At 44.5% G+C, this 24632-nt stretch overlaps 2 protein-coding genes across 2 annotated transcripts; both read right to left on the minus strand.

Moving 5' to 3' along the window:
- Positions 1-2432: 2432 nt before the first annotated feature.
- On the minus strand, positions 2433-18942 carry LOC122401253 (microtubule-associated protein futsch-like). Its single transcript, XM_043403274.1, has 6 exons — positions 18590-18942; positions 12248-15804; positions 8342-8475; positions 5796-6290; positions 4113-4367; positions 2433-4021 (listed from the first exon to the last, which is right to left on the minus strand). The coding sequence occupies exons 1-6, from the start codon at positions 18670-18672 to the stop codon at positions 3815-3817; spliced, it is 4731 nt and encodes a 1576-aa protein (XP_043259209.1). The 5' UTR covers positions 18673-18942; the 3' UTR covers positions 2433-3814.
- Positions 18943-20885: 1943 nt separating this feature from the next.
- LOC122401256 (putative protein kinase C delta type homolog) lies at positions 20886-24530 on the minus strand. Its single transcript, XM_043403280.1, has 7 exons — positions 23929-24530; positions 23461-23847; positions 23159-23403; positions 22727-22981; positions 21928-21959; positions 21740-21825; positions 20886-21023 (listed from the first exon to the last, which is right to left on the minus strand). Exons 3-7 carry the CDS (start codon positions 23284-23286, stop codon positions 20886-20888), a joined length of 639 nt encoding a protein of 212 aa, XP_043259215.1. The 5' UTR covers positions 23287-23403; positions 23461-23847; positions 23929-24530.
- Between the last annotated feature and the right edge of the window lie 102 nt (positions 24531-24632).

The raw sequence follows: 24632 nt of genomic DNA on the forward strand, positions 1-24632 counted from the left end.
TTGGTAAGTCATAACGTTATTTTTAAACATTTGAGAATACGTTTGTAATAAAATAATTAGTAAGAAAAATATTTTTAGTCATATTTCATAATGAGACCAATAAAAGCAAGTAAAATATCAGAAATTAAAAAACTATTAATATCTGGGCTTTCTCATCGCGAGATTTCTAAGAAGGTACTGTGCTCTGTTGGTACTGTGTCATCAGTACGTAAAACTTTAAAAGAAAACGTACTAAAAAATAAAGCAGGACGAAAATCAAAGTTATCCACTACCACAAAGCGATTAATCATACGATCAATCCGTAATGGTAGCGTTGATAATGCTGTACAGATGCAAAAAAATTTAGTCACACACCATAATATTAACGTAAGCGCTGAAACAGTGCGTAATGCACTGCGAGAAGTGAATTTAAGAGGACGTGCAAAAATAAAGAAACCTCTTCTTACAAAGCGGCATAAGAAGCTTCGACTGCAGTTTGCCGAAAAATATAAAAATTATACAGATCTCGATTGGGCACGAGTAATATGGTTAGACGAGACGAAAATTAATCGTTTTGGGTGCGATGGACGGGAATGGACATGGCGAGGAAATAAAGAACAAATACGGTCGCATCACGTTCATCTAACACTGATATTTGGAGGAGGCCATATCATGGTTTGGGGTTGTATGACCAGTGAGGGCGTCGGATGCGTTGAAAAAATTGAAGGTCGAATGACTGCAACATCATACACATCCATCCTGCAGAAAAGTTTAATTGGAAGTTTGGAAAAATGGAATAAGAACGCAGAAGAAGTCATTTTTCAGCACGATAATGACCCTAAACACACGGCAAAAATCACCAAAGAATGGTTAACAGCTCATGGTTTTACTGTTTTAGACTGGCCCCCACAGTCTCCTGATCTGAACCCAATAGAACACCTATGGGGTTTACTAAAAAGAACAGTTGCCAACTTCGATCACAATTCAAGAAGTATTATTGAATTGTGGTCTGAAGTTAAAACTGCTTGTGAAAATATTAAGGCTAAACAGTGTAAAAGTTTAGTAGATAGTATGCCAAGACGCATAGAAGCCGTATTGAAAGCGAAAGGAGGGTATACGAAGTACTGATATTTCATTTTTTCAAACTCAAAAATTTGATCATTACATCATTTGTTAATGTTATTTAATTTTTTTTTAAAAAGTGTAACATATTTAAGTTAATTCTGTATTATATGAACTATGAAAACTATGTATGTAATTATAATAAAATATTTTGTTACATATCTTATTAACATGTGTTCAATTAAATAAAAATTTAAACAAAATTAAACATTTGATCAATTGTTTGAGTCACTGTATGTAAAAGAAAAAGGATGGATTTTTTGGAAGCTCTACGGTAGAATGACCTTTTAAGCGTGTCAGGGTTCATCGATCATCGGAAGATCGTATCATCAACGATGGAGGACCCTTGTCTCGGTTTCCACGTTTTTCTTAAGATGATCAGTCCTCGAGGTGCGACTCAACCGTGTCGGAACGATTCAATTAATCAATTACCCGGTCAATCATCTCGTTAGCTCCTACGGAAACTACTTCTTTATTCTACGAATAAATCCGGATTCTTATAAATGGGGTGGTTCGACTTTGCAGCAGAGTTGGACAAATTTAATTTAATTGATTTATGATGTCGCTTTGGATGTCGATTTAAAATTGTTATTCGTTGTTTGTAAATAAAATTTGCCCCACTACGAAATTTTAGATCGAATATGCCCGCCATTGGTCGACGGTTTCCTTGGAGAGCAGCCTGGAGGAAGCTTCGACGTTTCTCGACAGACCGGCACTCTCATTTGCTGGCAAACGGTGGTGGTTCGGCAATTCCTTGGCACGCTAAAGTTAGCATACAGTCAGCACGGAGCCAAGTGTGCGACCGAGATGGTGAAATGGAAGAAAGAGGGCAGAAAGACAGAGAGGGAGCGAGAGTTCGCACGATGGAAATAGAAAAAAGTAAAAAAAACAGGAAGCAAGTAGAAAGTTTAGGGTCAACGGGAGTAAAGGAAGCAAAATAAGCGATCTTCGGGGAAAACGAGCAAGGGAAAGACAGGAAGGACGAGACTGTGGGTGGAAAACACTCGAGACGGTAACTGTCCTGGTAAAAATAATGAGCCACTTCGAGTATTAATAACTCGACCGCGGTAACGTGGCCTCAAAGCGTTTAGAATAAACGCGTGTAATTACGCGTCTTTGAAATTTCCACGCACGAGCGTTTTCTCTGCGTGTCTCGAACGACTTCCGGTACCACAATCGGTTCGCTGTACGCTGCAAGACACGCCACAGTCGGGTACAGTAATCTTCGGATAAATGAAACAAAATCGAATCCTCTGCGTTTCAGTTATTCGGAAATAAAGAAACAATCGGTTTGTTGAACAAAAAAATTTGTTCGTATTGTCTGAAGATCACCGGTAAATTTCGGTTACCAATAACTGTTAAATTCCGTGATGCGTTGTTCATTGTTTTATTTAAAACATCATTGTCACCCAGCGCTAGAATTTTCGTTCCACGGCTTATCGAACGAGGGTTTAAAAAAGAAAGTATAACAGGGAACAAACAGTACTTTTCGCAGCAAAGGTTCAGTTAAAAAAGTAAGTACAGTAGAACCGCGATAGTCTTGAAAAATCGAGGCTAAAAGTTCCTGGAACATCGAGTTCTGTACAATTATCGAGGTAGTCATTCCGTGAATGAAACAGCCTAACTTGTACGATAAGTCCCCATTATGAACTCTAACGTGATTAATAACGATTGGAATAACAACTTACGTTACATGAAAAACGATTTAAATGCATTCAAATCGTCTTTAGGTTTTCTAATGTAAGTACTCTTATTATTAATTACTGTCTCGTTTATTAGAGTTTCACTCTGCAATAATTTACATAGTTCTTTTCTTTTTGCAGGTTTATTATTCCTATACAGGTTTGAGTAAATTTCATTCGCGATATATTTATTTTTAAAATAGCTTTTGCATCGCTCCTTAACTAGCTTAAACGTCTGCTTTGCGGCAATAGACTTTGATGAGGTTTTAATTCGCTACAATGTTTCATCGAGCAAGTCGCGACTCTTGTCATTTTGGGCCTCTAGTAAACGGCTGGGTAGGTGTTTTACCCGACCGTATTAATGTCCACATCGAAGAAAGCCAATGTACAAAGATGAACAACGTCGTATGACATCAGCTAACGACGATCGCAACGCATTTAAATCGCGTGATCGTCGATCTTTCACGATCAGCTTTCGCTCCAAATGTTCTCTTACTATCGACATAAGCATCTATCGAGGTTTTACTGTACACGGCGTAGCCCTGACGGTTCGACGAGCCAGCAGTGGCCCCAAAGTACCGGGAACCCCTTTCTAATATTCCATTGAAGACTAGACTAACTGCTCTATCGACGGAACGCAGCCTCTACGTTATAAAAACCTAGTAAAATATCATCGCTGTGGCCTGACTCCTCGCGAGTACAAGCGGTTCAGGAACATTGGCACAGTTTATAGTTTCTTCTTCTCTCGGCGTCGTCGCTCGCCGAGCTCTCGGTCGATCCACCGGGCCGGGAGATTCGCGATTGCACGATTAACCCTCCGCCCTTGCGATTAGAAACGTTCGGTTGGTGTCCCCGGGAACAAGAGTAATCGTTTCCCCGTTTCGTTCCAGGCGAAGGGAACAAGGCCCGGTTCAGCTTTTGAGGGGGTCGTCGGTGCTACGGTTGGGCATCGCGGGAGAGAACACGACGTTGAGCGCCGTCAACGCGGTGAAACTGTACGGTTGGACTGTTCGATGTCCCACGAAGCACGTTCAGTCTGTTGCGTTCGGATTCGTGTAGGAGAATCCACGAAAGACGCCCTGGTCCATCGAGGTGAGGATCTGGTCGGGCACCGGCGTCAGACGCGGCCTCTCCGCGGTAAACGCCGTGTCGAAGTATTTTGTGTCCAAAGTGTGCTCCAAGGCTGGCTTGAACGGCGCCTCCAGCTGCCTCCTCTCTAACCGGTCCCACGGCAACGACTGCGAAATCGAACATTTTTAAAGGTTTTAACACGTTAACAGTCTCCCTGTGAATCTAGTTAGCAATCTAATTAAAATTGTCGGATAATACCTGAAAGAAGGCGTGCAATGCGATCTCGTGACCGGGCAGTCTCTTCCCGGAGTCCTTTTCCAGAAGGCAGACAACCATGTCCGTGGCTTCTTGGCTCAGGTACCGCGGTATGAACGGTCTTTCGTTACATATACTCCAAAATAGCTCGTCCTCGTCGCAGCCGGAGAACGGCGACTGTCCCGTCAGCATTTCATACAACAGCACGCCGTACGACCACCAGTCCACGGCCTGGTTGTATTTCAGTCCCTTTATGATCTGCAATGCGGAAACGAACGTCGACTGATTTGGTCTGATCATTACGAGATTTCCATGAAGACGGAAAAAGGTGGTAAAACGGAACGAAACGTAAATTTCTGCATATTATAATAATATCAATAGTATCATAGTAATATCTCCAGTTTTTGTAAGCCTTGGACCTGTCAGGAGACACTGGAAAAACTCATGGTGCCTTAAGCAAGGGCTTATTTTACTAGTTGATCCAGTCTTGCCTACGATATAGTAAGGAAAGAAGACATGTAATCACATTACATTCTCTCTAACCGTGTCAGAAGATTCGTTTAACCCTTAAGTGGATTATTGGGGACGCTGGCCACATAGTATATTTTCGGTAAAGAATTTTTTTCTCGAAAATACGTAGGATTTCGGGGGTATATCTATTCACCAAAAATGATTGTAATTGACCCCTGCAACCGAAAATAATTTTTCCAGAATGATTTGAAATTTTTTAATTCACTTTTTTAATAACTTTTTAACGAAGCCTCAATCAAGAAATTGATATTCTTGATTTTCGTCTTATTTTGGCCTCTAGAATCTTCCGTTAAAATTTTTCCAAGCGTGACCGATGTACACCCTGTATAATCCTCCATCAGTTCATCATTTTTAACATTACGTAAAATAATTCAGTTGAGATTGAGAGTCCACTTAAGGGGCCCTCCTACTTTGTGGGATTTAAAAAATCGAATTTTTTTTGCGTTTTCTTTTCTTATTACATTGAAAGTTGAAAAACTAACGAAGTTATAGCCTGCTGAAATGTACCGCGTGCAAGTATAACAACTGGACGTGAAACTTTAAAGCTGTTTTTCTTGAAACTACATTTTTCGGCACTGCGTATGTGATAACAAAAAAACTATTCAAGGTATCAACATGAAAATTGTACAGTATCTTGAGAACTGGTCGCCCTATAGCATAAACTAGGATAATTGCGATATATGCAATACTTTTTCTTTTATTAACAAAAAAGCAACCGAATATATGAAAATATTCAGTATTTTTTCGTAAAATAGTTGCCATTTTGTCATTTTTTGTTTTTTTGAAAAGATCCTAGTTCATGCTATAACCACACTTATCTATATTAAGAATATCGTTGGTTTTTGAATTTCAGATAACTTGTTTGCATGATATCACATACGCAGTCGGACGCCGTTCGCAAAAACTGTTGTTTGTTGATCAACAGCGTAATCAATAGATATTATGTGTTGCAAAAATTCGTAAATATAGCTAAATACATATATAATAAATGTATCTACAAAACCCGGAATTAATCGTTCTTTAGTAGCCCGCAAAAAAATCACAAAGAAATATGTATTTTTCGTGCCTACAAGGTAGAATGGCCCCTTAAAGGTTAAAACATGTTGAACTATGTAATAATTGCTGAGGCAAAGAAACAAGGACACAAATCCTTACCTCGGGAGCCATGTAGTCGGGTGTGCCGCAGAATGTGTCGGCCGTCCTGTCGAGGAAGATCTGAAGCTTACACATGCCGAAATCCGCGATCCTGATATGACCCTCGAAATCCAGTAGCACGTTATCCAGCTTCAGATCTCTGTACACGATGCCTTTTTTGTGCAGGAAGTTCAGTCCAGACCAGATCTCGGCCGCGTAGAAACGAGCCCGCGTTTCCGAGAAACGGCCGGACTTCTGAATGTGGAACATCAAGTCGCCCCCGTTCAGATACTCCATCACAAAAAACAGGTGAGAGTCGGTTTGGAAGGTGCAGAATAGGTGGCAAAGGTACGGATGCCTCGTAGCCAGGGTCAGGACCTTCCTCTCGATCAGGGTACACTCCACGTCGTCGTCTTCGAGCACCACGTCCTTTTTCAGACACTTCACCGCATAGACGCATTCCGTGCCTCGTAATTCGGCCAGCAACACCTTGCCGAAACTGCCTTTGCCTAGGACCTGGACAAGTTTCATTGGAAATTAAATTTCTCCATTTTTTGAGGAACTCTGAACGTTTCCCGTTCGAGATCAGTGACTTAATATACTTGGTCGAACGAGACTAGGATGCTTTATTTAGGGAAGTCAGATCTGGAAAAGGGCAGGAAGTGGGGTCTGAAGGTCTAGAACTTAAGGTAGACTTAACAATCTAAACTTGGACGAGAAGAATTAACTTTCTTCATATTTCAGTCTTGTGGGAGACTGTTTAAAACTGTCATGATCCTTGAAAATCGAGTCCAAATGGGCTCGTTGCCAGAAGAAAGCCGAAAACTTGAAACACTGAAACCTGGTTTCTGACGTGGACGAGAAAAATGAAGTATCTTCGTGTTGTAAACTTCTGTAACTTGGTACTGATCCTTGAAAGTCTAGTCTAGATGAAATTATTACCAAGGTGACATAAACTTATGCTTAGCTAAAACGTTTGGCTTCTTTCATATTTTAGATTTTTGTACAAGTATTCGAAATCGGTCTTGGCCCTTGACCGGGCAAGCTAATCTAGACTCGTTTCGTACAAAAATAAATTAACGAAAATTCTTTTCAGTCGTCTGGATTTTAATGGATCGCTGTTCGGTTTGGGCGACGATACTTGGAAGCGACCAGTTGCCCGATGTTCTTTATAACCGAGGGAAAATGGAGGTCTGGAAGGGTACGCGGTAGAAAGTTCAAGCGTCTAAAGCGAGAATGCCGCACGTGAGAGTACCTCCGGCTGTTAAAAATAATGCGTTGCGTGGTGCTAATTCGGGTGGTCTATTTGAGTGGTGGCCTGCTACAAAATCGAGTCTGTTTTAAACTATCTCGCGAATAAACTCGCTAGTTGGCAAAAAGCATCGTACAGCTGCATCTTCCCCGATTTCAAACTTTCCACGGCGTCCGCCTAGACGACCGCCTCCGACATCCTTCTTTTTCTCGTCGAGCCAAACGCTCGGTTTGTTCCGTACTCGTTTCTCGCCAGTCGTTCGATTCGAGTTTATAAAACGTACGAATAACCAATGTAACATCTCTATTTTCGCCATATTAATTTTTGTTAATTTTAAATTGTGTCTCCTGACTAAATTTCGTAAAAAAAATTCGATTATTTTAGCCGGCCATCAAACGAATACTGACCCACCGGGCTACGCTACGGTTCGATTGTAAACTTGAAAATTGAACGTCTGCGCGAAATGGTCGTCCCGGATGATTTCGCGAGAACTCCTCGTGAATCAGCCGAGTTCACGTGATGTAAATACACGTGATCCGTATTAGCTTTCGTCGAGGCCCGAGGACCGAGCCAACGCGTTCCGCGCGGCGGCTCATAAATTTTCGGATACTATATTTACAGGTAGTTAAACGAGCCGCTCGCGAATAGAGCGAAGGCTTACGAGAGGAGCCGAGCTTTTCGTCGACACTCACGACTACTCCACTTCTTTGCTCTCCCGACGATCAAACGCGAAGAAAATCCAAACAAACTGTCCGCTAATCGATAAAAAATAAACCAGCTGTGGCGTGGTCAAGCTAAATCAAAATATTTTATAACTTGAGTAAAACAAAATGAGATTACTATTTATCAAACTTCGTACGCCACTCGGCGAGATTAGGGTCAAGGGGCTAGCCCGATTCAAAGAGCACAAATTTAAATTTTCTCTTTGCATATTAATATATAAAAAAACAATGTCGAATAGTTAACTATTTTTCTGGAGGTCGGGTACGTAGAACGAAAATAAAAGTCCAGTCGTTAGGTGTTTGTTCTCCGGACGTATTGGTTCCACGAACCTGTTTCCGGATACTTCTACGTATCTTGGAAACTGTTGATGATAAATTTTCATGGGGCAAACATTGTTTTCTCCTCTCATATAGTGTAAATATACTGCAGAGCGAAAGCTATTCGAGTTCTCGGATTATTTCGCGGCGTTTGGTCAGAGAAATTTCGAACGAGGAAGCTTTGACAGGAATTTAACGCGTTACGCGTGTCCGGGTAAACATCTTAACGAGCCGCTCTCGTTATAAAGACCAACGTTGTTCCGTCGTCGACTCACTTTGAGAAAATTGAAGTCCGTGACTGCGTACTTCTTGAATCTTGGCAGGTTCGTAGCTGGCGGCGTGATACGACCGCTGGGGAAGTGGTCCGACGAGTCTGAATTCCTCTGGGTGTCCGACGATTGCGACGGCGCTGCGAATTTCAGATGAAATCGACCGTTAATCGACCGACCGGTTCAGCCAGATCATTTGCATGCATCCCGTTTTGTTGTTCGATCAAACGTACACCAATCAAACCTTTCAATGCGTTTGGAATTTCGATAAATCACCGGTGGTCAAGCATTAATCTTCGCAATAGTATGCAGGATGGGAGTTCAAATCAAAGATTATCAGGTGAAAAGATATAGAAGATTAATAATGTAGTTGTAGTGTCTGTTTAATTTTGAGTCTTCATCGATATGAAACCTTTGAAGATTCTAGAGATATTATAATAAATGGTAATCTTTAGATACTCGGAGCCACAATATTAAATTTGTCATTAAGGAGAAATCTTGATCATTAATACAAATTTTCCATGCGTTTTGCAAGTATCAATCTTGGACTTTTAGTGGATGAAGTATGTCATATAACATGTAGGAGATTTTCTGTTCGTTAGTTGAGTACAAAGAAGCCATTCATGGGAAAGACAGGACTGAAGGAATTATTCTCACCTACAATCCGATCCTAATATCGAGATTGCTTCGTTCAAACAGGAATGGATCGTTAATAAAGATTTTCTGTTTTTTTTGTTGGTATCCTTATCACAAGTACTGTATTCGGATTAATATGTATTCGCATGATTAGGCCATCAAACAAACATTAGTTTTTAAACAGCACCAACTTTGAATTAGTGATAAAAGAAGATCAGGTAATGATTAATATAGATTTTTCGTCCGTCGTGTATGTAGCAATATTTTGGACCCTCTTTTAGGATCTTCTCGAGCTAGAATATGTTAGGATACTCTGTCTCTCGTCAAATCTCGATTAATAAGCGCATTAATTGTCGATTCGCGTCTGGCGGGCGAAAAGCAGCAACGAGCGCGCGATTTTGGCCGGCTGACATTTTTCGAAAATAGAGCTGACCGTCCGATGACGTACGCAGGACTCGAGGAGCCCGACATAATTGATAGATTAGGGGACAGGTAGGATCGTTGCAGCGCGCGAGAAACCGACGGTACCGATTTAACGTTGATGCAATTTCATTTTCGGTGGGATCGGGATATCAAACATCGGTCGCGAAAATTATTTATTGGCCCGCGAATGGGTTTATGATTGCCACGTGGAACGCTGACGGAGTCATAGATGAATGCACTCCACGGGCCAGCCAAGTCTCATTGCATAGCCAAACCGATCAGGTTCAAAACAAACGCACTATACTGTGCTTTCCAACTTTCCAATTCCAACAATTCTTTTACCGATTATTGTCGTTATTCATAAAGCTAAATATCGTAGGAAATGTATTTGTGCAAATTCGACGATCATCCTCAGAAATACTAAAATCAAATTTAATTTATATTATTTAACAACGATAATATATAACATTTTTGTTTGTCATACGTTAATATAAAGTTTGAGAAAAACAGAAGTATCGTCTATTTGTAAAATTAAAAGGAACAAATAATTTTCACCAAACGTAATGAAAATTTATTGCTAAAAATCGGGTGTTGCAACGCCGTTTTATTTACGTAGCCTAACAAAGAGCGTAGAGAAGCTGGGAATTTCGCGTCGTAAATTCAAAATGAAAAGCTGCCGCGACGCGTAGAGTAAAATTCCCCGAATACTCGTACGTTCGCGAGAAATGGCAAGATAATCTTCTGCGTTATTCGCGAGAATTTTAGATCCACGATTCGAAACTCATCCGTTTATAATTAGATCCTCGACTTGAACATTGATTCATTTCTCCAACGTCCAACGACGACGGACTTTGAACATCGACTCACCCCTTTTTAGAGCCTGCAACGCTTCCGCCACGAGCTTTTGGTTCAACCCGCAAAGGTTCCCAGTGAGCTTTTCGCACTTCTTGTGGCAGGCCATGTCGCAATCTGTTTAAAAGTTCGCCAAAGATGATCGATAAATTTTTCTTCTGCTTCGGTTCGTTGCGTTTGATCCACCTTGAACCGGCAACCATTACCCCTCACAGCTTTTTAAATAACGACGCTATTTGATAGATCCTCGATTATCCGGTGTAAACAACGTTTTCGGTCGTTTGTTGCGACCTTAAACGTTTGTGTACCAAAGGAAATAATAAGACACGAGAAAATTATCAAACAAACACATTTTTTAGTATTTTCATCTTGAGTTTTTACGTCTGATACGTTTATCGTTATTTAACTCGTACAATAAGAAAAAAAGAATATATCGCGAGGCAGAACAAAAATGAAATAATACCAGAAAGCTTGAAAAAAATATTTATATGAATAACTTTGTAACATCGTACGTCTGCGTGGCAAAGGAAACAATAAAATACAAGAATATGATGAAACAAACATATTTTTTAGTATTTCCGTCTTACTTTTTCTTTCATACGTGGCAGTTTTATGCTCGCTACCAAGGATAATCGAGGCTCTGGCGTACTATGGTTCTCGCGGGCGCCCTTTTGTTCGACTCGGTTCCGCTGAAACCAGTGATCTGCCGTCGGAACGGTCCGTCTTCGCGTTTATTTTTCTACTGACACCAGCTAAATTTATCTCAAAACTCTTGTTTGCACCATCAACCATCCGCGACTGCATTATGAAGCCTTGAATATTGTTATGAAACCGCGTCACGTTTTATAAATAGGAGCACGTCGTTCGTAACCACGTGGATCGGTATCTAAGTACGATACGCGAACAAACAATTCACCATTTCTAGTTTGATCGTGTTTCGATCAACGTTTCAGAGGAAATTGTTTAAGGACTGGTTCCTCGAGACACGAGCATGCAGAAGGACGAAAAAGTTGTAAGTGGTTGCACCTTTTGGTGTAAACAAGATGATGGATAGTGTCGTTGACACTGTGGCAACGACCTTATCTAACATCCAATCACTGGTTCCGCGTCTGCGAGTGAAACACGGCAGGATCTAGGATCCTGATGTTTAAATACAAAATCGCCATCCAATTTTAACCGATCAGGCACCCACGATAGACTTCGATCGGTTCGATCCCCTGGTACCAATCTGTTCCTTGTCATAAAATATTAGATGATTAGAATCGTTCGTTTCTCGGAGCAAGGCCGCCTCTAATTTATTCTTATTTTTTCAGGGAACCTGTCCACGGTATGATTACTTTGACGGTCCTTGAGACGTCTACTTCGCGAGAAGACTCGAAACGCGAATGTCCTGACGCCGGGATTACGATTTCGTTGGCCGGCATCCAACGAGAATTTTTTGTTTTCGTTTGTCGAAACGTCGGGGTAGATCGACCAGCGATCAATCTCGTTTAGTCGTCTACGAATATTTTTAACGCGTGATGCTACACGAGTCGGCTATATTCGCGAATTGCAGCGCAGTTTCGGCGCGAAGACAAATATACGAAACTTGGGCGCGTGCTAGGCCAATAAAAATGTCGGACATGCACAGCCAGGCGGGAAACAACGACGTGCGTCCATGCAGGTACAACCAAAGAATACAAGGCTCGAAGGAAATTAGCAGTCGGTTTTTAGTTCACGAAAGTGCAACGAAAATTCAAACTGTCAGGCTCGATGGATAAAACGCGCTTCGAACGCTAGGAACGAAGGTCCATTTTTCCAAAAATGTCGGTTGCAAAACCTTTCGAGAAAGACATTGAAACCGACGCGTTCTCTTCTCTGGAGGTACCGACGTCGTCCGCGCACAGAGAAGGCAAAGTAAAATGGTCAGGGAGTAAACAAAATGTCGGAGGCAAGATAAAACGCGCAAATCAGCCGCGGAGGTTACGCAAGCATTCCAAAAATACTGTCGTGACAAAGTACTCGATATCCTCGGCGAGCCGTCGAAACCGGAGTCGTTGCTCCTGGTGGAGTTCATCCTCTTGTCAGGGTCGTCGTCCAGCTCTGTGCAGGTGGAACGACTACCGTCTGTGCTCTCCGTGGTGGCGGTGCTGGTGGTGCTTCCGGTACTGTCGCTGCTCACCGATGGCGTCCTCGAGTGATGCTTCCGCCTCTTGATTTTGGCTCGGCGAACCTTGGACAGGTCTCTGGGAGTCGCGGTTAGCAGCGCCGTGGGCGTCGTATAGAACATCCTTATGAGATCTATCGGTCTCTGCGTGGGCGTGCTCTTGGGGCTTGTTTTCGACAAGGTCTTCGGCTCCGGAGGCTTCAGGCTATCCTGAGCAGACTTGATCGAGCTCTTCTTCGACTCCTTCGACTCCTTTCCAGCCTCCTTTCCGCTGGAACCCTTCTTGGTCGTCGAGGATTTTTTCTTCCTGACCACTTTTTTCTTCTTCGATGACTCGGGGCTGCCTTCAGGCGTGCAGGTCGCGGTAACGTCCTTGGAGGGGACAGGAGTGACGTCCTTGTCTGGTTCCTCGACGTTGGACAGGTCGTTCTGATTACTCCACTTGGACAGCTTGGACAGGGCAGCTTCTGACCATTCGTTCGTCGGTGTTTTGGGGTCCTCCTCGTCCTCCAGTGCCTGGGTGTCCGTTCTGACGGGCGTCGTCGCCATCACGATGTTTATGATCGGCACGGAGACGTCGAACACGGGCGTCGAGGCTTCGGAGACGAACACAGCGGTGTCGGGAGTACTGGGCACCGAATTCTCGTGTTTCAAGGGAGCTTTCTTGATCGTTGAGTACGCGTCGTTTTGTGCCTCGCCGATGGCTATCGACAAGTTCTTCTTCCTTTTCGGCCCTTTCTTCGGCGCCGTCGCGTCCGTCTCGGTCTCGAGCGTCACCTTGGACGCCGACGACTCCTCCTCGGCCCTCCGCTCCTCCTCGGGGATGTTACCGAGCCCGAGCGCAGCGACGCTTATTTTAGCATCGGTCTGTTTTTTCTTCTCCGCTTCTTTTCCACCGGGGTCCTCGACCGGCCGTCCAGTCTCGTTGAATCCTTTCGCCGTCTTCGTCATGTTCGGGCTCTCCGGACCCCTGATCTCACTCCAGAAGTCTATGGACTCTGTCGACGTGCTCTTAGACAATGTACCGCTTTCCCCGTTGAGGCTCTCGAACGACTTCGTCGACTTGCCCAGGGGCATTCTGCTCGTCGACGTCTCGTCCGCGGAGACGGATTGCTTGAAAGTCTTCTGAACCGACGCTTTATTCTCCCGAGAATCCACGCTGACGCTTCTGTCAAGATGGACGCCACTCTCAGCGACCGCGTTCAACTTGGACGCTTTGTTTCTCCAGGGTACCTTCGTTTCGAGCTTCTCGTCCGCTTTGTTGGTTTCGGTCTTCCTGACCTTGAGCTTTCTCTCGACGTTCCCGGCGGTGGTCGTTGCTTCCGTGTCGTTTGTCTTCCGCGCGTCGCTCTTGGAAACTTTCGACAAGGTCGTCTGCGTCGCGAGCTTCGTCGGCGACGTCACACTACCAAAAACGTTGCTCTCCGGTCGGCGTTCACCTTTCGCGGGTTCCTCGGACGGGTATCCATCCCTCGACGAGGAAGCGTTCACCAAGGTCACAGCTTTGTTCGCCTTCTTTCCCGGCAACGGACCACCGACGTCCTCGTCACGCTCGATTTTCGTCGTGTTTGCCAGGTACTCTGTGTCGCGTAGCGATCGCTTTGGCGCTTCTACGGCATTATTTTCATCCGTATTAATTTTAGACGGTTTTGGCAGCCCGTCCGCTACCGATGGAAGCGCTACGCTGGCGCTGGTCTCGCGAGCGAGCGGGTCAACAGCTACCGTCGCGCTCGACGCTTCGGTCTTCCGCGCCAGAGGCTCCTCGCGGCCCCAAACGCCGAGCTTTTTGGCTGTCGAGGGCTCTGGCCTCCTTTGCGTCTCTTCTTTCTTCGGCGACTCCTCGTCGATCGGTTCATTCTTGCCTCGAGCGGCCGGAACTTTCGGATATTTCGAAACGATCTTGCCAGCCTTCGCCGAGTCCGGAGCTTCTTCGTTGATCGCTTCCTTTTTGCGAGGCTCCGCGCGACCCCAAACTCCGAGCTTCTTGGGCACCGTGAGCTCCAGGCTCCTCTGAGCCTTTTCTTTCTTCGGCGAGTCTGGAACCTTCTCGGCGATCGATTCCTTCTTATCAGACTTAGGGGTTTCAGCAGCTTGAGTTTTCGAATACTTCGAAACAGTCTTATTCGTGTTCGTAATTTCGGAAACTTTTTCCTTGGTGTCTTCCTTCTTGGATTTCTCCGACGCCTTCTGCGTGTCGTCTTCGGGCTTCTCTGATATTACGTCCACGTCTTCCATCTTTCGAGGGATGACTCCGTTCGCGACGGTCTGCAGCTTCTTCATCGGATCGGTCTTGGCAGTCTCCGGGGGCGTCCTGACCGTAAAATGCACGCTATTCCTCGAGGTGTCCTTGACGTAGGGCCTCTTGACAGGCAGAACGACCTCCATCTCAGACTCCTCTTCGACGCTGTCCCTTTCGATCTTGCGGAAACCGAGCTTCCTAGGCACGGAGATCTTGACGCTCTCACGAAACTGCTCGATGCTTTGCAGATTCGTCCCGCTGTCGATCCAAACGGTGGAGAAGTCTCCGACGCTGTTGCTCGCCTCTATCTTGTACATCTGTGGCTTCGAGTGTCTCCTGTCCGTCTTCTCATCCCTCTGCAGGTCGACGGACACGTCGCTGGAGGAGGTGCTGGACCTGCACTCCCTCTCGTTCTCGTCGTCGTCGAGCGGCGACGGTTTCTCGGTGGGTCTCTTCTTTTTCTTCACCTTCTTCAGACTCTTCCTCATCTTGTGAGCGGTGGCCTCCTCTTCCCCTTGGGAAACAGACTCCCCATCGGTTCTAAAAAACCCAGCGGCGCTCCTGGGACCTCCTATGGCTCCCTTCTTGATCAGCGTCCCTCGACGGACCTCGTTCTCGATCTCCGCCTGTTCCTCGGCCACTAGAGTGTCCAGCACTTTCGCCTGCACCTGAGCGTACGCCACCTCCCTCTCCAGCTGCTCCGGGGCCAGTTGGATGTCCGCGGACGATCTTCGTCGCGTGAACCGTCTGATGATCTTCTTCTGCGCCTGTTGCAGTTCCTCCTGCTCATCGTCCTCCTTCTCCAAGTTCGCCTGGTGGAGAAGACGCGTTTCCGCCTCATCGAACTTCTTGTCCTTGATCAGAAACTTCTCCACCAGCAGCTCGCCCACGGATTTCTCGTGTCGCTCGTTGTGCTCGCGCAGAGCCGGATTGTCCTTCAGAGCCTGAGACCTGATCTTGATGGTCGGTCGATCACGACGCAGACGGTTCCTCTGGTGGTTCCCGTCGCCCGACAGGATCCTCGGCGTCGAGACGTCGATGTCCGCGGTGTCGATTACGCGTCTAGGTCGCGCCGGGACCGACACCGGCGAGTAGCGTCGCAACGTGCTCAACGGCGACTCGGAGATCGTCGACAGGTGCGGGGAAAACCGCGACAGCGTCGTGTGAAATACTCTACGCGAACGATCCAAAGTTCATTACTACAGCTACCAAACGAAACATTGTACACGTTTGCAATATTTATGCCCTAAACCTAACACTTTAACAGTTATAGCGCTCAGAGTTTTTAATGAATCGTGCTAATTTTTAGGAGTAGAACGATCGGACGACTCAGACTCCGAAATCTCAAGTTAATGAATATCATGGTGATTCTACGTGAAACGGATGTAAGGTCCTGTGGAAAGGAAAGCTCGAGCATTTGCGAGAGGAACGGTCCCTCTAGTGGCGAGTACGAGAGTACATTTTGAAGATCCTGGTCAGATTCTCAAGTACCAAATTTATTTTTAAACTTCAAAAAAGGGATGTCAAAGTATTAATCTCGATCTTTCAGGCGTCCTATTCTGTTACTCGACAAACTAGTTCCCATAAATATGTCCTCTGAAACAGTATGTAAGCGACAGGACTTAACAACAAAATAGCGAAGAAACGTTCGACGAGATTAAATGGAGTACAACTGTAGAGGTGGTCTGTGGCGTTTTCGAACTGAAAGGTGGTTGCAAACGCGTTAATCAGTTATGCAACCCCGATCGATGACACGCGATGACTTGTACCTGCCGTCGTGTCGTATCAATACCAGACGGTTGTTTTCGCGGTTCATTAGGTTGCAGAATGGAAGAAACACTTGTTACACGCGTCGCTGAACTCAATGACTCTCGATTTAGCTCGGCCATGGTCACGAATGATTGACAGGCTTCGATTCATGAATCGACGGTATATCTGCGATGAGAAACAAGTGGCGAACGGGTACACGTGTTGCTCGTGGCCGACATCAACGGTGGATCGAAGATTACAAAGATATAGTATTGACCTTCTCTAACCAATCTCATCTGATAACTAAACTCGTAGGAAAGAGGAGAAACGACCAGAAAGTGTGTCTCGAGGTCCTCGTAAATTCAAGAATATTCCACTCGAAACAAAATTCTGATTTTACTAGCAAACGCATCCGAGATACCATTATTACGAAAGAAAAAACCAGCTAGCCAACGGGCGAATCTAATATTTCTGTTCGCGAACGAAATTTGCCCAACTCCGGTTGCAGCGTAATTCGCGGCGTCTCGTCGAATAATTTTTGGCAATGCGGCCGACGTAGGAACGGGGGAGCACTATCGCGTGGAAATTGCAGCGCGTCCAGAGCCCGCGTTACTATTTTTACGGAGATATATTCTCGACGGTTCCGTCGTCCCTTGTAATCTCTTTGATTTATCTAGCGGTTTACCGAAGAATTAATCGACGGTCGTTACATTTTACTAATGAGTTAGCCGCTTTGACGGATCGTATGTCATATCCGCGACTTGCCAACATCCCAAATAACGTACGTGGTTCTTCCGTAAGTCCGACGTCCGTGTTCTAATTGCGGGAAATCCTGGTTGCTAATTTCTTCCCACCCCTCCCCCGAAATTGCGTAGTATTCTCGCGCGATGGCATTTCTTCTCCAACGATGGACGGGAACTTGGTAATCGGTGTTTCTATTTTCGTTTCGCGGGTTCGTCGCGAAGATAAGACCGAGGAGCTTTCGCTTTACCCGAAACAATGGAAAAGAAAGAGGATAAAGAAACATCGTGCTTTTGGAACGTTGTTTCGGCGCGTGCAGCGTGGACAAAGGGACGGAAATAGAGGCTCTGATGGACGAAGATAAAATTGAACCGTGGACGTCCATCGGGGAACGCTTGAATGGATTTAAAGATACCGTTGGCCAGATAGAATCAGGGGTGTAGGCAAAAGTCTCCACCGTGATCGTTCTATCGAATCCGCGGAAGGAACATTGGTATATAATATGGTTGAGATCCCGTTCTGGATAATCCGACGTCTATGATGCAATTGGGTTAATGGAAGATCGAACGATCGAGAATCCAGTACTAGACAGTATTTTGAAGCAAGAATAGAATCTACGTTGAAACATTAAAGACAGGATTCCATAAATAACAAGATAATAAATTATCTGGCAAAGAGAAAATTCCAAATTTTGGATTGAATATCCAACCGGGCATTCTGATTCGTTGCGAGAGACAAACCAGAACAATTTCACAGACTCTTAAGTATAAATAAAAGGGGTGTTCTGAACCAGGTAACATGTGTATATTTCACGGTAAAAGAAAACAGATTCTTTTACTAACGGTACAGTAAAAATATTACTGTATACAGATAAAGAAGAAAATTATATAAGAAAAGAAATATGATCCATATCGCTATACAAGAAAAAATACGAAAGAATATCGAAGATTCGAAGAGGAAATATCAAAATAGATTACTGATAGATTGTTAATGATTAGTAGAACCTAATCTAAGGCTAATCTAGAGTCCATCGAGGCTGGGTTAAAAAGATACTTTCCCTTTGAAAACAGTAACGTATTCCAGTATCCTTGAACAAACAATTCAGGAGAATTTCTTTTTCCAAGTAAACCTATTCCGATGGTGAAGTAAAAAACGCATTTCTGGAGGGATTCAAAAATATCAAAGAATCGCTAATGGATATTTAATCATTATCGAACCTTGACTGTTATAGAATCTAAGGTTTTCATCAGAATATTGTCGAAGAACGGTCGATTAAAAACAGATAACAAAACTCCGTTGTCCAGGCTAGATTAGAAAGGACATGTTTCTTTTAAAAATGGTATCGTAGTCGGTATCTTTGAGCAGTTTAGAAGGAGTATTTTTTTCCAGAAAAATCTGATGAAACAAGAAACGCGGTAACTGTTTCTGGGGAAGGAAAGCGAGAAAGTTGTCGAAAAGAGAGGCTTACCTAGGAGTGCTTGTCATCAAGGAACTGTGGTTCGCGTAGGGTCCCCCATAGTAATAGGGCAGACCCTCCCCGTAGTACGGCATCGTGTCTATCCAGTGAATTCACGTGTACCAAGAATCGAAACGCGAGCAGCGGACACCAAGGGGACACTGTTACCAATGGCACAGTCGATTCGCCGTTCTCGGAGACGACTGAACGCGTCGCGGATCGCCGGCGAACGCGTTCTCAGGTGTTCGCGGAGACGTTCTCGCGGTTCAGGGAGCCAACACCGACTGAGTCTAAGCCAGCGACCCAGTGTAATAATAGCAGACTAGTGTACGAGGCTTCCTAGCGTCTAACTATACTAGCTGGACTCTAATAACCCGTACAGTCTTTACGGAACGAATATTTGTAGGGTTGTAGGATCTACGTGACTCAGAGTTTCGGTACCCATCTTGGTCGAAAATATCCAACGTAACCGACAGATTCGAGAGAAATGCGGAGCTTTCGAACCGACGACTTTCGATGCAACTGCTGTGACACCGTTTTACGTGAACACCTGTAGCAAACCGTTCGAATTGGGACAGCGCCTCGTTGTATTTAGAAAAAGTCGGGCCTGTCCGACTACCACGACCACCATCGCGATAGTTGCTCTAGTTGGATGGCAAAATCGTTCGAATTAGAATTACACTGGTGGACAAAATACGCCCCATTCAACCAACGCTAACACAATAGATCGAAGAAGAGTGTTTTTTTTAGTCGGTAACAGAATGTTTCGAAATTCGTATAGGACAGTGCTGTTAATCCGTCGCAAAACTCATTTTGTCGAGCCTGTATTCTCTTATAAATCCTCTGATAGATCTTGTCGATACAAATCAGAAAAATACAAGTAAAAGCACGCCGCATGATAAACGATTAAATGAGCATGCACGATTAAATTTAGGAAAATTTAGGGGGAGCACGCCAAACACCAACCAGTGTCGATGCAATTGCGTTTATATCGAAATCATTCGCAAAAACAAATCTGAGACAGTGCATCGTTGTGTTCAAGACGCTCAGGAAAATGGATACCAGACCCCGATTACGTAAATCTGCGTGCAAAAGAACGCGCGGGATGCAATTTGTTTCTAATTACGCGAAGTGGGATGGTCATTAGAGGTATTTTGAAAGATCGTTGGCAAACCGTTTTCGTGTACTATAGCGCGATTAACGTTACCGCTTTATTATCACGATAGTTCTTCAAGCCCATCGGCGCAGAAGCCTCGCGGGAAATTCTTCCACCGTTTTTACATGCTAAAAGTTTGGAGAAACATCGATCAACATGCGACCATGCAACGAGCATGCATTGGAAAAAGCTTGAACGCATCATGCAAGTCTGAATGCCAAGCAGTTTCGTGTCGTTGTCTGGTAGAATCGTGTAAAACGCAAATTTATGTACAACAACGCGTCGACGCGGGCTGACGAATCGTTTCGCGACGCGCCCACCGTTTCTCGCGTTATTTCGCGTTGCAACGAATGTTGCGATTCACGCCAAGCGGTTCTTTCCCTGGTGCCTATTGTTGCTCGTTCAAGGAATGTTGGAAATAGCCAGCGAATAAATGGTCGACTCTATTTCAAGACGGATTGACGATTTACGTACAAAATATACACGATAATGCACGAAATGGATAGCTGACTTTAGCCGAGTCTGACACGTAGGAGGACTCTTGACAAGCCAATACCCATCAAGGCTTTTCAGAAACGGTACCGGAGGAAATCTTCGAACAAAAGTATCTCCGACCTGGACGATGAACTTGCAATATACTTCTTTTTTTGACGTTCGGTTTAAAATTTACTAGAGATCTTATTCGAATTCGACGAAATGTACCCCACAATCCTCATTAATTTGCATATTCGTAGGTCTACATGGTCGTTGCTCTTGATTATCTTTGATTTTTATGAAATTTTGAAAATATTGGACACTTGGTTCTCTTATTGGTTGATATTCATACTCAAGTTTTCATACTATTCTTAAAGTTTCGGATGGAATGCTTATGTAATTAAACGTCTCGAAAATTAACAGAGTTACTAATGCAAACTTCACTATACTTAGGTAGGGCCATTACAGAATAATTACAAGTTCATGAAGTTTTATGAACTTTTCTATGGAATCATAAACAATTGACAGTTGTGATTTTTAAATATTTAAATCTACAGGGGAAGGGGGGCGTTCGTCGACTTCGAATAAGGTCCTTCCATCTGAAATCTACAAAGTCCATTTATCGTTCAAGGTGCATCAAGGTGTTCGGAACATTCGTTAGCGTAAATATCGAATGGTTTACTTACCTTCGCATCTCAAACCTTGTCGGAACAGGCCATACAGCAATGAGCCGCAGTGATCGCAAAATGTGGGCGACATGAAACTGTGAGGCCGAAACCTGTGAGGCACATCTACCTTGAAACGCTCCCTCAAGTACTGCCATTGAACAAGTATCAACAGAATTAGAATCAGAGATGGTTATGCACTACATTTTACTAGACCAATCGCTTTTAATAGTAATTTCGATCGTTAAAAACTGTACTCGATTGATGCGTGTAAACGTACACGACCGTTTGCAATAGAAATGCCATTTTTCATAAGTATTAGGACACTTGGCCGAAACGTATTCTAAGTAATTAAAGTATTGCGTTTGATGATGCCGGAATTATTGAATAGAAACAAAATGATGTTTCATCGTGACAACGTCGGGGCCATATATGATAAAAAATGTTGAAAAACAACAATTGCAACACATTACCTCGTTCGACTATCGCTTACATTGTCGAGTGCAATGCTTTTTAATGGATAAACGATTTTAAAAAGTCAATGTACCAGGGAACAGCGTTTAACAACATTTTAATGTAATTATAATGACTTTTTTTAAAAATTGGATGGAAGTTACCAAGAACGGATTTGTATTTTCCACAAAATTCTTAAATACAAAATTGGGCACGAGCTTACGGAAGGACCTAATACTTATGAGTAGCATTGCACGAGCAAATTCTGACGAAACGAAAGGAAGTACGACTTCCTTGCAGAACTTGGTAGACTTTCGCGAGACGCTTCGAACAAAGCGTGGGAATGTTCGTCCATCTTTAGTAGGTGGATGGAACTGTCATCGGTAGACTCACGAGGATCAGTCAGACACTTACGACCGTGTTCTCGGATTCCCTGCCGCTCTCCGGGCACTTGGTTAACAATTTATCGTGGCATTTCTTGTGCACTGCCGTTTGGCAGGCTGAAACGCGAGATGGAATATTAATAGAGGCGTACAAATGTGAACCACGCAGTGTACTTACAATGTAACGTAGAAAAACCCCGTCGGAGGTTTGATATTTACCTTGGCACTGATATCCCTGCTTCCCGAAGCCCCTGCGACAGACAGAGAGCACACTTTAGATTAATCAACAGACACGTTTGCTGGGGAATGGCCGATACTTGAATAATGTATGTCTATTTTTAGGCGTACGCGCGTATCAAACCGACGGAACGTCGGTCTTTTATGATAAATCGAGGTGCTTTCTCGTTACCAGCCAACTGCGCGTTAGAATGTAAATTATTGATAAACGTGTGTTTATACGGGGGATCGCTTCCTGCATTGTAGGCGCAACGCTAAACTACTCCAGTTGTCACGGAATGCTACAGATAACCGAATTTGACCATTCATCACAATTGGAACCTGGTAGACCAAGTTCCCTATAGGACCGGACCGTTCGTTACAACCGTACCAATGTATTTCTGTGTCGACTCTATTTACACTTTATCGGGTATAAATTGCTTCGGACTATCCCTGCGATCAGTTCGATCGACGAGCTCGTGCACGAGACTCGTACCACTTATTTATGAATTCTCTATTTCCACATTAAAAGGATTAACATGATCCCAAGAAGGTAACAAGAAGAAGAAAAACTAAAATAAAAGATACTATAAGGACAATTACTCAACGTTGGTCACTCAAAGACTGAAGAAACGGATAAAATATGACGGCGAAGGTTGTGGATATTAACATTGTTTATTCAGTCCATATACAAGGGATAGTGTTAAAAAGGCAATGTGTATGTCTTGGTATAATTAAGGTGTTAATACGCAAAACACTGATCAATTAGTGTCGCAAAGTTTTTTTTACTGCTAAATGTTACCAGAGAAAGTCCTTGCAGAAGGCGCAGAAGGTCGGTTGTCTGAAGAACTTCGCGACCAGCCTGTGGCCCCGTACAACGTGCACTTTGTTGTGCTTTACCGCGCCTCTTCTCTTAGTAATTGGACCGCCAACGTTATTTTCGTAGAACGACGCCGCGGCGATATCCCTTCGAGGCACTCTCGTCTTGTAAACGTAAGCCTTTCCCGTGGATGTCGTCGGAGGCAGGTCTGCTGGATTCAATACGGGAATTCGTGTCCTAAAATAATTACGAATAAATCGGAACTCCGGAATGTCACATCGATATCCAAGTAATTTTGTCAAAATTTTCGAACCGGGAAAAGATCAATAAGGACACGTGAAACGTGGAATCGCGATGTCCTTTGTCACGATGGATTTCCTTGATGGAGCAACGTTTACGTACCGAGCGGCTCACCTGTATGTATATCCTTCAGCACCCACGCGAGCCTGCGGGCTTCTGCGATCCACGGAGGACTTCCGGCCAGCTGCGGGGCCGCCGCCCGCGTTCCGTCTTTTCGCGTGGGAGCCGCCGGTGAACATCATCTTCCACGGGATTCGCTTCCTCGTCGATTCGTACAGATCCTCTATCCGCCGAAACTTTTTACGACCTCGTCCAGCGAACGCTTGTTCATCGTCGTACGCGTTTCGATCGGCTACGAGCTGCAAATATACTCGCGTACAGCGCGTCGAATGATCGCGAACGATTGTGGGTGCTACCTTTTCAGTTTTCTAATGCGCAACGCTCGAATTCCTGAGGAGATTGACGCGTAATGCAAGAAGAATTTACGCCCGACGGTCAACAGCATACTCGTATCAACGCCTCGACGCATCTTTTTCGACCGATCGGGAACCTTGTTCGCTTCAGTTTCGCAACAAGCGTGGCGACGACGCGTCACATGGTGGTCCGTAAACGCCGATCCCGGTATTCACGAGCGACGATTATTATTAATGCTGTGGTACCCGAAGCATCGTAGACGCAAAAACATTGCCAGCCATCGAGAACAACGGATACAACGCACGCCGTTAGGTTCGATCAGTTGGCAAGCAGCCTTTCTAAGATTCGAACAGAGGGCTGCGCTTGTCCCTCTTGTCCTTGATGACGATCTAAAAAAAGGTAGACTATCAAAAACGGTACGCTTCCGGTTAGAGGCACTGGTCGGTCTCTTCGGCGATCGTTTCCCCTACCTCTTCCTCCTCGTTTCTTCTCTCTCGCGGTTTTTGACAAATTCGAAGTGTGACTAATCCGCGACGGAGAAAACGTTGCGTCGGAGATCTCTCGCCACTCTCGCCTCGATCGAATGGAACAGTCTCTTCTTTTTTCTTCTTGGACCTTATCCACCGTCGATCGAAGGGACGTCCCACGACCAAAACTAGCGCCAGCAACGTTTAAACGTCAGCTACACGGCTCAACTTCTTCCGCGGAGCCTATTCGATACGATACGCACGATCCGGTGCCTCCTTTCATTTTGTTCGGACCCTCGGACGCTCTGATGTCACTGGATCCCGTCACTTGGTCGAACGAGAATCCATGGATCATCGGGTGGATGTTGACGAACACGGGAACCGAATTTTGACGCCTAAAACGTTGTAGGTTTGCACGAAACTCTCGAATCTATAAATATCAGCCTGTTGAATGTCGCCCGCCATCGGTCCTCCTAGCGCCGCGCACGGCAAATATTCTAGGTCTCGTTCTTGAACGCGTCTTCCAGTCTGGAAGAACAGTCTGAACGCGCGGCCAAGGATCCCGATCGTTTTAAGAAACATTCCTTCGGCCCTTCCAGTCTTGGAATCATTGACGATTTGATCGCATCGCAACAAATCACGAATTTTCACTAAAAAAAATTTTCAAAACGCTGAGTCGAAGGATGTTGGATAGTTTACAAGGCAAT

Source organism: Colletes gigas, unplaced genomic scaffold (assembly GCF_013123115.1).
Source record: "Colletes gigas isolate AHSC1104 unplaced genomic scaffold, ASM1312311v1 Colletes_gigas_Sc00023, whole genome shotgun sequence".
NCBI lineage: Eukaryota > Metazoa > Arthropoda > Insecta > Hymenoptera > Colletidae > Colletes > Colletes gigas.